General features: G+C 38.6%; 1 protein-coding gene and 1 long non-coding RNA gene across 2 annotated transcripts; both read right to left on the bottom strand.

Moving 5' to 3' along the window:
* On the bottom strand, positions 1,451 to 13,206 carry LOC109710443 (PI-PLC X domain-containing protein At5g67130-like). Its single transcript, XM_020233003.1, has 8 exons — positions 12,912 to 13,206; positions 12,706 to 12,819; positions 12,470 to 12,607; positions 9,260 to 9,358; positions 3,764 to 4,064; positions 3,162 to 3,385; positions 2,966 to 3,052; positions 1,451 to 1,790 (listed from the first exon to the last, which is right to left on the bottom strand). Exons 1-8 carry the CDS (start codon positions 12,984 to 12,986, stop codon positions 1,599 to 1,601), a joined length of 1,230 nt encoding a protein of 409 aa, XP_020088592.1. The 5' UTR covers positions 12,987 to 13,206; the 3' UTR covers positions 1,451 to 1,598.
* Positions 6,881 to 8,948, bottom strand: LOC109710447. Its single transcript, XR_002216353.1, has 3 exons — positions 8,674 to 8,948; positions 8,396 to 8,573; positions 6,881 to 7,119 (listed from the first exon to the last, which is right to left on the bottom strand). It is a non-coding gene; the product is annotated as an uncharacterized LOC109710447 (long non-coding RNA).

The raw sequence follows: 13,222 nt of genomic DNA, 5'->3' as shown, positions 1-13,222 counted from the left end.
TGTTGTCCGGGTTCCGAGAAATGACTGAGATTGAACGGGTCATTTAATGCGCGCCAGAACGTACGGCAGGGTAGTATACGTATGTCAAGAAATACGCGGGAGGCTATTGTATAGGAGGGGCATTTTGGTCAGGCGGCGGAAAAAGCGGACCGAATCTGCAAAAAGGAAAAAGGTGGCCCGGTTTTGCAAAACCCCAAAATAAGTGGATTTTTTATGCAAATTGGCCATAAATAAATATCAGGGACTACTTCAAATTATGTTGATTATTCAATAAATAGAAACAAACAAGATAAGTAAGGATTAAAGTGCCGCCCGTGCCGTACGGCACGAGGGCGTGCCGTATCGTGCTCTCAAAAAGGGGGACGGTACAGGGGGGTCTCGCACGCCCCCCCCCCCCCTTCTGTATGTGCCGTGCCGCTTGAGACAAAGCGGGACGTAACCCGCTTGAGACAAAGCTGGCACGTATCGTGCATGCCGTCTTTTTTTTTTTGGCTTTTTTTTTTTTTGCTTTTTTTTTCTTTTATCTCTGGCGTATCAAGCCCTCCCCGGGCCACCTATATTATTTTTTTTTTTTTCACTTTGTTGTCTTTTTTTCAACTTTTTTTTTTTTTTGCTTTTTGGCGGATACCTTTTTTTTTTACTTCTTATTTATCAATATAAGAGCAAATTTTTAATTGACATATCTGATCCATACCACGGAGGGCGAAGCCCTCCGCTTCCACCACAGACATCCATTTTTCTTCGCAAAATATTTTGTTAAAATTTATCGCACCGCGAAATTTTCAGTGAATTAAGGGAACAAAAATCGATCTCCTAAACAAATTTTGATCAGATATTTTTAAAAAGAATAAAAGAACAAAAAATATGAATGTAATATCGAGAATATATGACTTTCTCACAATACCAGCAATACTTATATCAACATTATCAAATAAATATTATATCTGCAGATGACAATATGCCATATGATTAAGCGCGACGATCTATGTCGAATTAAGCAGTCATCTCTATATAAAGATGTAAATTTAAATAATTATTGTACTTGTGAATTTTATTATTATATTTTGATTTTTATTCTATATTAGGTATAGTTGTATTTTACTTACAAAAAGCTTACATGCATATTAATTGATGAGTATAATAAGATATACATAGTAAATATTCATAATTATTTATTTAAATATTTCAAAATAACAATATAAGAGTTTATTGGAACCAAAAAAACTGAAATAAATCCGTGCCAAAGCGTGCCAGTAGAAGATTATGCGTATCTATCAGCATGCAAGCGTGGCACGTATCGGCGCGCAATCGTACCTGTGCCGTACCGTGCCAGGGACATAACGGCACGCCCCCGTGCCACGACACTTTAAATCTTGAAGATAAGTACCATTGATCGCTTTATTCTTGCATATTCGAATCAAAACATTCCAAAAATAGAAAAATATATATATAATAAAAAGAAAACTGAAAACACCTGTTATTCAATGTATTAAAGATAATTAAAGGCATCAGTTGTAGTCACAATAAAAAATTATGTTTCAAAAACTATTACAACAACATGAAGCAACTCAATACTAGTAATAGCAAATGAATGTACCTCACAACAGAAGAAGAACCAAGGCTAATGATGCTATCTCAAACATCCAACACCATCGATAGGGTATAAAAGGCGACGAAGCAGCAGACGTATTCGAGTTCGTCGAACTTGCCGAGGGTGCTTTCGAGCCTGGTCGTGCTTTGGACGGGGGAGGAGATGGCGGCACGTCGCAGGTGCCGAAGGTAGCATTAGCCTGTGGGAGTAAGTTTGTATGGTATTAGCATGCTATTTTAACTAAAAGATCAATTTAATAAGAAAATACAAAGATCCAGTTCGGAAAAAAAGAACAGAAAGAAAAGACGAAGAAGCGAAGGACTATTTAGTGAAAAGTTAACCCATTGATATTTTCCTGTAATGAGGAACCAAACCAATGAAGTTATAATCTCGTAAACCTGTAGAGGCTTAGAACAGGCTCGGATACAATGTTTAACTAAACTAACTATCGGATAGGAAACACCTCAGGAATTGCCTCAACAACCATAAGAAAAGGGATTACTGAAACTAGGGATGTGCTAAAGACACAGATGAAAAGATTAATCATGACGCTACAGCGAAAAGCATTCAAACCGTTCCCACTAATCCACCATAAACAAGTTTAGGATTAAAGCTGAATACAGTTTTTAATTGTTTGCATACTTTGTCCATAGATTTAACCATATAACGCATAGACTACAGACATAAACTCATCAGGGAACGAGACTCCACAGAGAAGAATGTCGAGATGGATAAGTGGTAGTAACTTGAGATGCTATAATAAGAAACAAAGACGAAAATCAACTCTAATCTAAGTGCTGCTTCAATAGATAATATAGGGTCATCTAAGATGAGGATTGATCTAAACTAGGATAAACCATTAAAGTGAATGAAAAGAAGTCTGAGTTCTGAAACTGTCACCAAAAAAAAAAAGTGATGTGCAAAGGAGTAGAAGAATGCCAGGGACAACATGAATAAGGCAATAAGCAAAGATTTAGGCATTTAGCCACAATAAGACCAAGCTAGAATCAGAGATAGCTAAAAATAAGATGGAGTGGCAAAACAGGGTTCATATATTACATTTTTGGAAGACTGAGATATATGTCAGACCCTGCTTGGTTTCTTTTAAGAATTGACGTATAGCTCAAACTTACGCGAAGTAGCAAAATAGGATTCATATATTACATTCTACTGTGTTTTTCTAAGAATTGAGGTATATAGCAGGCCCAATTTACCAAGATTGAGGCTGAGTTGAATTGAATTGTGCAAGCTTTTGCTTAACACACACAATTTCTTCGCAGAGAACTTATTCTCGTTCTTGAATTCTAGCATAGCCTATTATAAGTATTCATGATACCAATGCAAATCAATGTCGTAGAAACAATAAGCACTAACCTTGCAGTAGGCAATATTGTCACACCCACAAACCAGATGCCCATTCGCCACATCTGTTGCTAGTGGTGCTCCCCCTCCATCACTCCTCTGTCATACAGTCACAGATCTTAGTCAAGGAAAATAAAAACAAGAACTGATACGTTCAACTTAAAACATTTAATTTAATCGCATGAACAAAATCCTAATGCTGTTGTACCATATAGAAATCGACCGCAATGAAATTAGCCCAGCGATTGGCGGAAAGATCATGACATGTTGTAAGCATGCTGAGTAGCGGCGCGGAATTATCCGAGCAAGCCTCAGTCAAGTTTGGATCTGTCCGGAAGTAATTCATTAGAACGAGTGACTTAGATGTTGTGTTCATTGGGGACGACTCCGCTCGGTTTGGACACGAGCCCGCCACCATTCCCTCGTCACCATCTGCAAATCATTCAGCACTTTCAGAAAAGTAGATGCAAAATATTAAACACTTTAGGACTACTTGGGCCCAACAGGAACTTCTGAAGAAGTGTTATTTGAATAAAGTTGCTAAAAGAAGCACTACCAACTTCTTTAATTACATCAACCAGCCAAAAGGCTGTATCTAGAAAGAGAAGCTCCACCCAACAACTTTCTGCTATAGCTAGAACTTGAGGCTGCGCTCTGCTTTCAGGCTCCGGACTTCTTGTTTGCATTCTCGACACAGCCAGAAGTCCGGACTTCTTGTTTGCCAAGTGTCTAGCTACTGCTGATTCAGAACTTATGCAAACATGGACTTTTGTGCACAAATCATGACTGGTTTTACAAGTCCCTACTTACACTGATTCTCAACTACATAATTCCATTCATAGGCAATCCCCTCTGCAGCCTCCTTCTTGGACTTAGACGTGAAGACCAACAATCGCTGGTTCTTGCTGATCATATCGCTGAGCAAAGGCCAGTCTCCACCGTTCTTGGGCATCTGGGACACCGGGAACCAGTATGTCATGAGGCCAGAAGCATTGAATACTCTTGTGAGGCCGCCCGGTGCTGTGTAGTCTTCAATGAAGATGGTGATGACCTCTGAAGGGTTTGCCGCAAGAAAGGCTTGGATTTCTTTGAGCACATTGATGGCCGGTTGCTGAGAAAAAGATTATAAGGTACAATGTATGGACAGCCCTCCAGTCATTTGGAAACAGATCCCTAAGGCCTCAATTGGCTACATACTTTTTTCCTTTTTCAAAAATCAAATTCTACATGATAAAATGCCTCTATTGATGAACTTCTCTACTCTACATTATTGTTGATCAGTTTGCAAATTCATCTTAAACAAAAAGACGAAGAAGAAGAAGAAGAAAAGGAGGTTAAAAAGAAAATGTTACTANTTCTATAAAAATTAAACTATTGATTATATAATGTCGAGAATTTCAATCGGCTCGTTTAGAGCTCGAGCTCGGCTCGACTCGAAATTAGGCTCGCTCGAGCTCGGCTCGAATTAATTTCAAGCCGAGCTTGAGCCTAGATTTAGGCTCGAAATTAATTTCAAGCCGAATTTGAGCTGACATAAGCTCGCTCGAGCTCGGCTCGTTTCCACCCCTACCCGCCAAAGACTCACTACGGCGCAATCTCGGCAAAAGAGCTATGCCGACAAATGGAAAAAAGACATAGAGTTCGCAATTGGCGACCACGTCTTTCTAAAAGTGTCGCCGATGCGAGGAATTAGACGGTTTGGGCTCCGGGGGAAGCTAAGTCCCCGGTACCTTGGACCGTTTGAGATATTGGAGTGGGTCGGTGCGGTGGCGTACAAGATAGCCTTACCACCGAGGCTTGCTGGAGTGCATGATGTATTTCACGTATCGAATCTCCGCAAGTACGTTCATGACCCCGAGCATATTCTGCCGTTTGAACCGTCCGAGATCCAAGAGGACATGACCTATGAGGAGTTCCCGGCATATATCATCGATCGAGAAGTAACGAAACTACGAAATCGCGAGATTCCGTATGTTAAGATTCATTGGTGCAATCACGATGATCGGGAAGCTACTTGGGAGCTCGAGAGCGCAATGCGGGAGCATTACCCTCACCTCTTTAACCAGCTGAATTGAGGTATGAGTTTAAGTCTCAATTAAGTAAGTTTCGCGGACGAAACTAAATTTAAGGGGTGGAGAATGTAACATACCGAGACATCGGTAATTAAATTCGAACCTTGGTCAAATTAACCAAAGTGCGAGATTGGTACACTTCGGAGAGGCCGAAGGCGTCGAATAATACAAAAGTGCATTTCTGGGGACCTTCGAGAGCTTTGGAAATCAAAATCTGCAAACTACAGGTTTTGTGCTCTCGGGGACCGGTCCCTGGTGGGAGAGACTGGTCCCCGAACGCGTAGGCAGCGAGATGGTCGAGAAAATCGACTAAGTCTTGGAAAATCAGCTCTCGGGAACCGGTCCCTGCGAGGAGAGACCGGTCCCATCGAGGGAGACCGGTTGCATTACGCGTAGCCTGCGCTATCCGCAGGAGGAGCTCTCGGGGACGGGTCCCATGTCGGGGAGACCGGTCCCTCACTGCGAAAAATGCCAGTTTGAGCAGTGCACTGGAGATAAAGTGCGGGGGCTTAGATGCAATTGTCACAACACCTTATATCGCCCAGTCCCTCTCCCCTTTTCACAGCAAACACCCCAAACACCACTTCTCTCATTTCCTCTCATCTCTCTCTCTAGAACTCATCTAGGGCTTGAAGAAGAAGAAGAAGTAGAAGCTTGAGGAGGAATTTTTGATGGATTTGGTGGGTCTAGGAGCTCTCCAACAAGAAAGAGCTTGCTAGAACTTGGGCCAAGGTAAGTTTTTAGCATATAGAGCTCTAGGGTTTGGATTTTAACCTTAAGTTTTGAAGTTTTGGTCTCTTTAGAGGCTTTAGAAGCATGTTAGAGCCATGAACACTATGAAACCCTAGTTTGCTTCATGGTGCTCTAATGGGGCATTCCTAGGGTTTGCATTTTAAGCCTTAGAGATGGTTGGGATGGTTTTAAATGAGCTTCTAGAGATTAAACAAGCTCTCTTTTGCTTGTTTTAGAGATCAAAACCTAGGGTTTAGCAATAGGTTTAGTTAGGACACCAAATTTGGGGCTTTTGCCTCCGAGTGTTTATAAGGCAAATTGACCTTATAGACACCTAATTGGGGGTATCCTCGACACGTTGGACAACTCCGTTCGATATTACGAAAATGTTTAAGTATGGTTCATGTACAAAAGGGCCTAAAGTGGCACTATTTTGGTTGTAGGTCGCGGTATCGGCTTTCATAAAGTTCGGGAGTCGCCATATTCTACACCCACGCGACAACTCGAGGTGGGTGGTGCATTCCACTACTACAGGTACAAGATTTAGTGGCGACAAATGTCGCCACCATACCCAATATTGTCGCCACAGAAAACGTTTTGGCGGCGACAATCTGTCGCCGCATGCCGCCGTCTAAAACCCTGTCGGTAAAACTATTTGGTAGTGACAATGTGTCGCCGCTAAAAGTTAGATAATTAGTGGCGACATACCGTCGCCGCGAAAAGTTAGATAATCAGTGGCGACATACCGTCGCCGCTAAAACCCCGTCGGACCCAGGGCGAAAACTAAAAGTTAGATAATTAGCGGCGATATTGTGTCGCCGCGAAAACTTTAAGCCTATTTATGACTAATTTTATGGTGGCGACTATTGTCGCCACTATTTTTCTGATATAAAATTAATTTTTTTTTAAAAAAAATTTGATAGTAATAGATATTATTGATTTAGTATAAATAGCTAAAAAATTACCTATAGTTATAAAAATTTCACATTCTTAATTTTTAAACTTTAAGTTCAATTTAATTCTCTCAAAACCAAATAAAATTTGGGACAAAGAGAGCTAATTCTCATAAATATGACAGAAAGCTTTCCAAACAAATAACAGATCAACGAGCAGAAATCCTACATTTTGCATCGAATTGTGTCTCTCACAACAGAAAGAAGTTTGGGACATCATATATAAGTAAGACTGAATCATCATATATAAGTAATACAATCACCCAACACATCCAAAAAACAAAACACAATAATAGTATTTTTGTCATTTCCACATGCTATCAAATGTAAATTTATCAAAAAAATGTCTAAATTCTTAAACTTGATTCAATACGTTGCCAAAATATTTCTCGTCACACCTCTTATAAATCTGCAAATAAAACTAAAGAAAAATTAGCTTTCAACATTTGTTGATCCCTGAATTGATGTCGAAAACAATATAATAATAAAAAGACCCAAGTACATAGATAACAATGTTGGCTATGAACTATATAACAGACAGAAACTGATATTAATTCAGTTCATGCAACAAAATATTCAGCATTAAGAGTAACAAAGAAATTGAGTAACTTTGAGACTTCATTTTCCCTAATAAAATTAAAAAGCATCATATGATTCTTACAACTTGTTTTCGCTTCAATTAACCCAACTATTTTATTCTGAGGTTATAGTGATCATCTTCTTGGATGTCATTTCAATCGTAGTTGCCGATTCAAATTTCACTTCTGTCATATATGAAATACAACGGCAATAAATTTATCAAGTCCTCCAGTTAAGTCCAATCTTGTAATCAAGCATGCTACTAACATATCTCCTAGAGTTATTGTCACATCATCATATCACATTGACAAAACCCTCATAGAAAATGATTGCGTAAAAACCTTCATTGGTTGATTTCACCTGAAATTCACAAGAGGGGTATTCCACTATTTCTTAAACACCTCAAGTGGGTATTCCTCTATTTCTTAAACACCTTTAGTTCGGATCAAGAGCCGTAAACATACAAAAGGCTATCAATGGAGGTCCTGAGACTTGAAATATAATAGACATATCTACATAACAGGCCATGAAATAAAATACTAGTTCATCAACTATTCCACTTCTTCCCCTTTTTTGTGTTTCCTTGCATTATCATTCCTAGCCCACCCAAAAAAAATCCATGACAATGCTAATGTGCCCTTTTATTCTGCTCTCTAACATGATCTTTGGTTACTTTTGTCATATTTTTTAACAGCTAAGCTTTGATGCCTCCTGGTAATGCTCCACCTTTCAAAATCCATCTTGGGAGCATCAAAGACCAAACTCAAATATGTAAGAATAATATACTTAAATTTGGCTAACATGGACATACTTTGGAGATGGTCAAAATTTACTTAAAGCTTCATGGCTATCATCTCCAATCAGATTACTGAGACAAGGTAATACACAAACAGAGAAAGTGCTTAAAGAGAGAGCATTACAGGAAAACTTAAAAGAAGATGAACGAAGCGTACATAGTTGATGTTTATATGCATAACATTAGCTGGTGGATGATGGATAAGTAATTAAGAAATTGACAATAGGACTGCAGGTCACCCAAGGGAAATAGTACAATCAACAAACTTTTATAGCGGATAACATATCTTTTCAAGATAAATATTACAAACCTCATACAAATTGATGAGGTAGATGTGATCTCCTCTCAACGCGAACCCTATAATGGAAATCCAAGCTCAAAATCTCACATCAAGAGACGAGTCATTTACCAAAATCAATTACCTTTTCAGTTACTCTGCCAAGTAATAGCTTACAGGTGCAAAGCTATTCATGCATGCCGTGGAATAACTATAGTAGCATGGGGAAAAAGAGAATATGAATCAGACTTGCGAGAAAAAAAGTACTAGGAAAACTACTTGTCCAAGCAGAAGATCACGCACATACATACCCATGGTTGTCATTCTACCGTTAGATCCTGGAGAGAACTCCTGCAAAAGAAAAACATATTAGCACTTGGTATAAATATAATCTTACATAGTCAAAATCCATCTACATGTTTCACACATGATAATTAAATATCAACTGTAGGATATTAAGCAACGACCCTCAATTATGGAACACAAGAAATAAATTTACCCTGACAAGTAAACTGAACAGAATATATCTAATAAATTTACCCTGACAAGTAAACTGAACAAAATGTATCCCACATAAAGAAAACTGCACAGATTATTCAATAAAGTCNCTCAACAAAGTTCTGTTAGATTCTAAAAAACATAACGGTGTCTAAAAAATAACAGAATAATCTTGTTAGCTAATAGGATATTCTGTTCTAAAGTTTCAGCAAATTTGCTCAAATTAAATAAGACATTTAGTTGAGGGATTTAAATTCAACATTCAGGTTGCTGTTTCCAAATGACTAATAGTTGGAGGGGTGTTCATACATTTTTGCCAAGATTATATGAAGGATTAGTGATTAGAAATTCATGGAGATGATAAAATAAAAGGATTGGAGGCATTATTTCTGAGCTTACAAAGGCAGTAAAGTTGTAGCAGACTCCACCGAAGGAGTGGCACAGCCAGATGTCATTCTCGAAGTCGTACATGTCAAGCATCAAACCCCTTACACCGTTCTGCATTTTAGATTTAAGCAATCTTTTAAGAACATATTAGGTAATAACATGATTTTCATAGTGACATACCAATCCTAAAATGAAAATTTGCAAGCAAACCTACTTGGTAGTTGTTGTGTTAGGTAGGGGGAATCTATCCAAACCAAGAGAAGGTAGGAAGCGTTAATGAACATAATTCAATAAGAAGTAACAGAGTATATATATATATATAGAGAGAGAGAGAGAGAGAGAGAAAGAGAGAGAGAGAGAGAGAGAGAGAATCCAGCTACTATCCTCTTAAGAGGATAGAAGCCTTTGTCCTATCAAGTCATTTTCAATGATCGATACTTCAAACTGATAATCAGCATTGTTGAAATTGATCAGCACTATAAGAAATATTTAGAAACCGAATTTCATAATCGAATTTAAAACTTCTAGAAATCAAATTTCACAATTTTCGACATCATTTACCTTACGATCAAAAAGTCACAAAACTGACAATTTTTAATGACCGGTATAGGATACTTGCTAGTTTAACGGTGTAAAAGAATCGGAATTTGTTGAATTTTTGATAGAAAATTCTATTCACTACCTAGATAAAGATTAATAACTCCAATCTTAAATTGAAGGATCCGATCATCCATTTTTAGGACGTCGTTCGATTTTGACCGTTTATTTTATGCCCGCTTGATGGACTTTATTATGATTTTGAAAAATTACGAAATTTATTTTGTAGAAGTTTCAAATACTCTAGATCATATTTAACGAAGTAGATCGTCGATTCAGAAGCTCCATCATCGAAAACAACTTATGAGTACGAAGGGCTCTATACTCATAAGAGTATAATAGCCCTACTCTCTCTCTCTCTCTCTCTCTCTCTCTCTCTCTACATATATATATATATATATATATATATTAAAAATCCGAAATGCTGCGTATATTCGTTTTGTTAGATGAAAAAAAATTAAGAGAAGTTATTCCTGAAATTTATGTTGCCTCAGTTTTTGGTGATTTGAAGAACACATAAGAACAAAATCTCATTTAGGAGAAAAAAGAAACTTGCAAGAAATTTAAAGACAGCCTTCTCTTAAATTCCAGCGATTGCTTGTGCCTATGACTTCTTAATTCATACTCAATTTTCCTAAGAAAGGTACTTCTTGTCTCTTCACAGGACCAAGAAAAACATAGTTTATTGGAAAGGAAACCCATATAATGCGTAATAAATTTGAATTCAATATAGCTATCAATTGCAGGTAGGCGACAGCTATTTGGGAAGGTAAAAGCTATTGTTTATAAGGAGAATAATTTTATACCTACTCTCAAGGGAGTTGATGAGAGTAGAACATATCATGAAGCAATCTCCTTTGAGAGCAAATGGAAGTAGAGCATGAACGGTGAAATTACTAAATCGGAAAGAATCTACATAAATCACAGGTTAGCGGACCCTACACATCACCCATCAACATATCTACTCCCATTGACTGTCGGTAGAGCGCATAGCACTATTCTTTTTTTTTAAAGAGTACAGTTGCAGTTCCCCCGAAACAGTGGCTTTATAAATTATCGATGTGTAAGTAAAGAGTTCGTGTACTACGACAAATCTTGAAATGATGCCCTTATATATCGTTAATGTGTTGGCATACATAATGTGGATGCCTTTGCTTGGTTCATGCACTTAGTTCAAGAATATCACATCTATATGTCAAAAAATTAAGTCTATAAAGGCAACATTCTAGAGGACCCAAAGTATTTTATGAAGACCAATCCATAGGGAATCTTTTGTGGGAAATTCAAAAGGTTATCGTTTTTCTAGAAAATTGATATTGCTAAGGCAATTTTCACTATTACTATAGCAAATGTATTCAAATTATAGATAGATATACCGTGCGTATTGCCACCTATGTTTGCTAAGGCAATTTTCACTATTACTATAGCAAATGTATTCAAATTATAGATAGATATACCGTGCGTATTGCCACCCATGTTTTAAAATCCGGAAACATTCACAACTCAGAACTATTGCCAGGTTATGGGCCACTAGTTCAAACACAAGGTTGATAACATTAGCATAACGTCATAACTATTTAATTATTACTTTTATATTAATATATAATAAAAGAATATCTTAAATACAGTATTCAACATTGCTTTTAAATATTATTATCATGTATTATAATTAAAAATATATCCAAAGTGCATGCTGTTAAAAACTAAGGTATATTTTTAATTAATCATTAAAATACATAATAAAAATAAATCCGGCTGATTCTTATAAAAACTGGCCAGTTCACTAACTAACTTGTTGAACCATCAGTCCGAACAGATCAAAACAGGTTTTACGCTAGTCTGGTTATATAGATTGAACTGATTTGAGCATTGGATTATGGTTCGACCGGCGGATCCAGTTTGGACACTGAGTCATGGTCCGACCTCAGTTTGAGCCGGATTTTCAAATATTGACTGAGACAACTTTAGAGAAAAAAGATTTCTCGTGGGCCCCAGCTCCCATCCCATTGCCAAATTAAAGAAGCAAAAGTGGTCCCACTTCAAATATATAAAGAAAAGAGTTGGTGCCAGCCAAAAAGCGTGTGAAAGGCGGCCTCGGCTATTGAAAATTTTAAAATGCACCAATTATATTAACGACGGCGTGATGTTTTCAATCAATTAACTAAATTTATTTGAATTAATCCGTCGTATTATAAATATAAAAAATATTTTTTTGTACTTTAAAAATATATAATTAATTTATTAGTGGTTTAGTACCGATACGGTGCAAATATAATACAGTAATACAGTGCAAATATGATACAGTAAACTCCCTCTACTGCACAGGCCTTGTCTAAAGCCTACGTGCCTTTTACTCGCGAAAACACGGGCCGTGTTATGCGGACCTCGCCACGTACGCACTACACGTGAGCACACATTCTTACAATCCGGTCTCAATTCACACCGGTCAAGAGCGTAGGTATTCAAATTTCAAGGCGGCGCCGAGAGACGTTTCCCATTTGGACCTCGTCCCACCCTCTCCGCTTCCCCTTTCGTTTCCCCTTCGTTTTTTCCGTTTCCCATTATCAACCCTAATACCAATTCTAGAGAGAGAGAGAGAGAGAGAGAGAGAGAGAGGGATTGTACCTGGAGCTGGGAGGTGATGTTGTCCTCTTGGTTGGTGGGGGAGATGAGCGGGGACCCGGTGGCGGAGCTCTCCCCCGTGAGCGCGTACGAGTTGTGCGTCGTGAGCCACGAGTACCGGTTGAACGGTAAACCCTTGCCCTAAACATCCCCAAATCCGAATCCAAATCCAATTTCAGATCAAATCCCAGATCCGATCAAAACGAGATCAAACTGAGGCGAATTGAGTGTGAGAAAACCTGCGTTTCGGGATCGATCGGCCGGATCTGCGTGCAGATCGAGGAACCGCCGCCGCATCCGCCGCATCGCATCCCCGCGCCGCAATCTCCATTGGTCGAGCACGTGTCTCCGACCTGCGGAATCGGAATTGGGGTTAGGGTTAGGGTTAGGGTTAGGGTTAGGTGTTGTAGAGAGAGACAGAAAAAAAAAACTAGAGAGAGAATACCGATGCGGCGAGGGAGAAGGGTATTGAGGCGGAGCCTAGGGTTAATAGTACGAAGAGTAAGGATCGGGGCATCATCGCGTTGTGTTCTTAGGAGGGGGAGATGGAGAGAGAAGAGGAGAGAGAAAGAAGAGAGAGGAGAGAGGAGAGAGAGAGAGGGAGGAGAGAGAGGGGGTGGTGTGAGGTGGAGGCGCGGGTAAAATGGCGAAAATGGGAGCGTTTTTTAAGGGGTGTGGGAAAAGAGAAATGCGAATTGGATTTTAGTTGATTTGAATGTAGAAAACTACGAATTAGTCAATTGAAAAGCTACAAAC

Source organism: Ananas comosus, linkage group 5, assembly GCF_001540865.1.
Source record: "Ananas comosus cultivar F153 linkage group 5, ASM154086v1, whole genome shotgun sequence".
In the NCBI taxonomy this organism is placed as follows: Eukaryota; Viridiplantae; Streptophyta; class Magnoliopsida; order Poales; family Bromeliaceae; genus Ananas; species Ananas comosus.
Note: the sequence above shows the minus strand (reverse complement) of the source record. Positions and strands in the feature narration are given on the sequence as shown.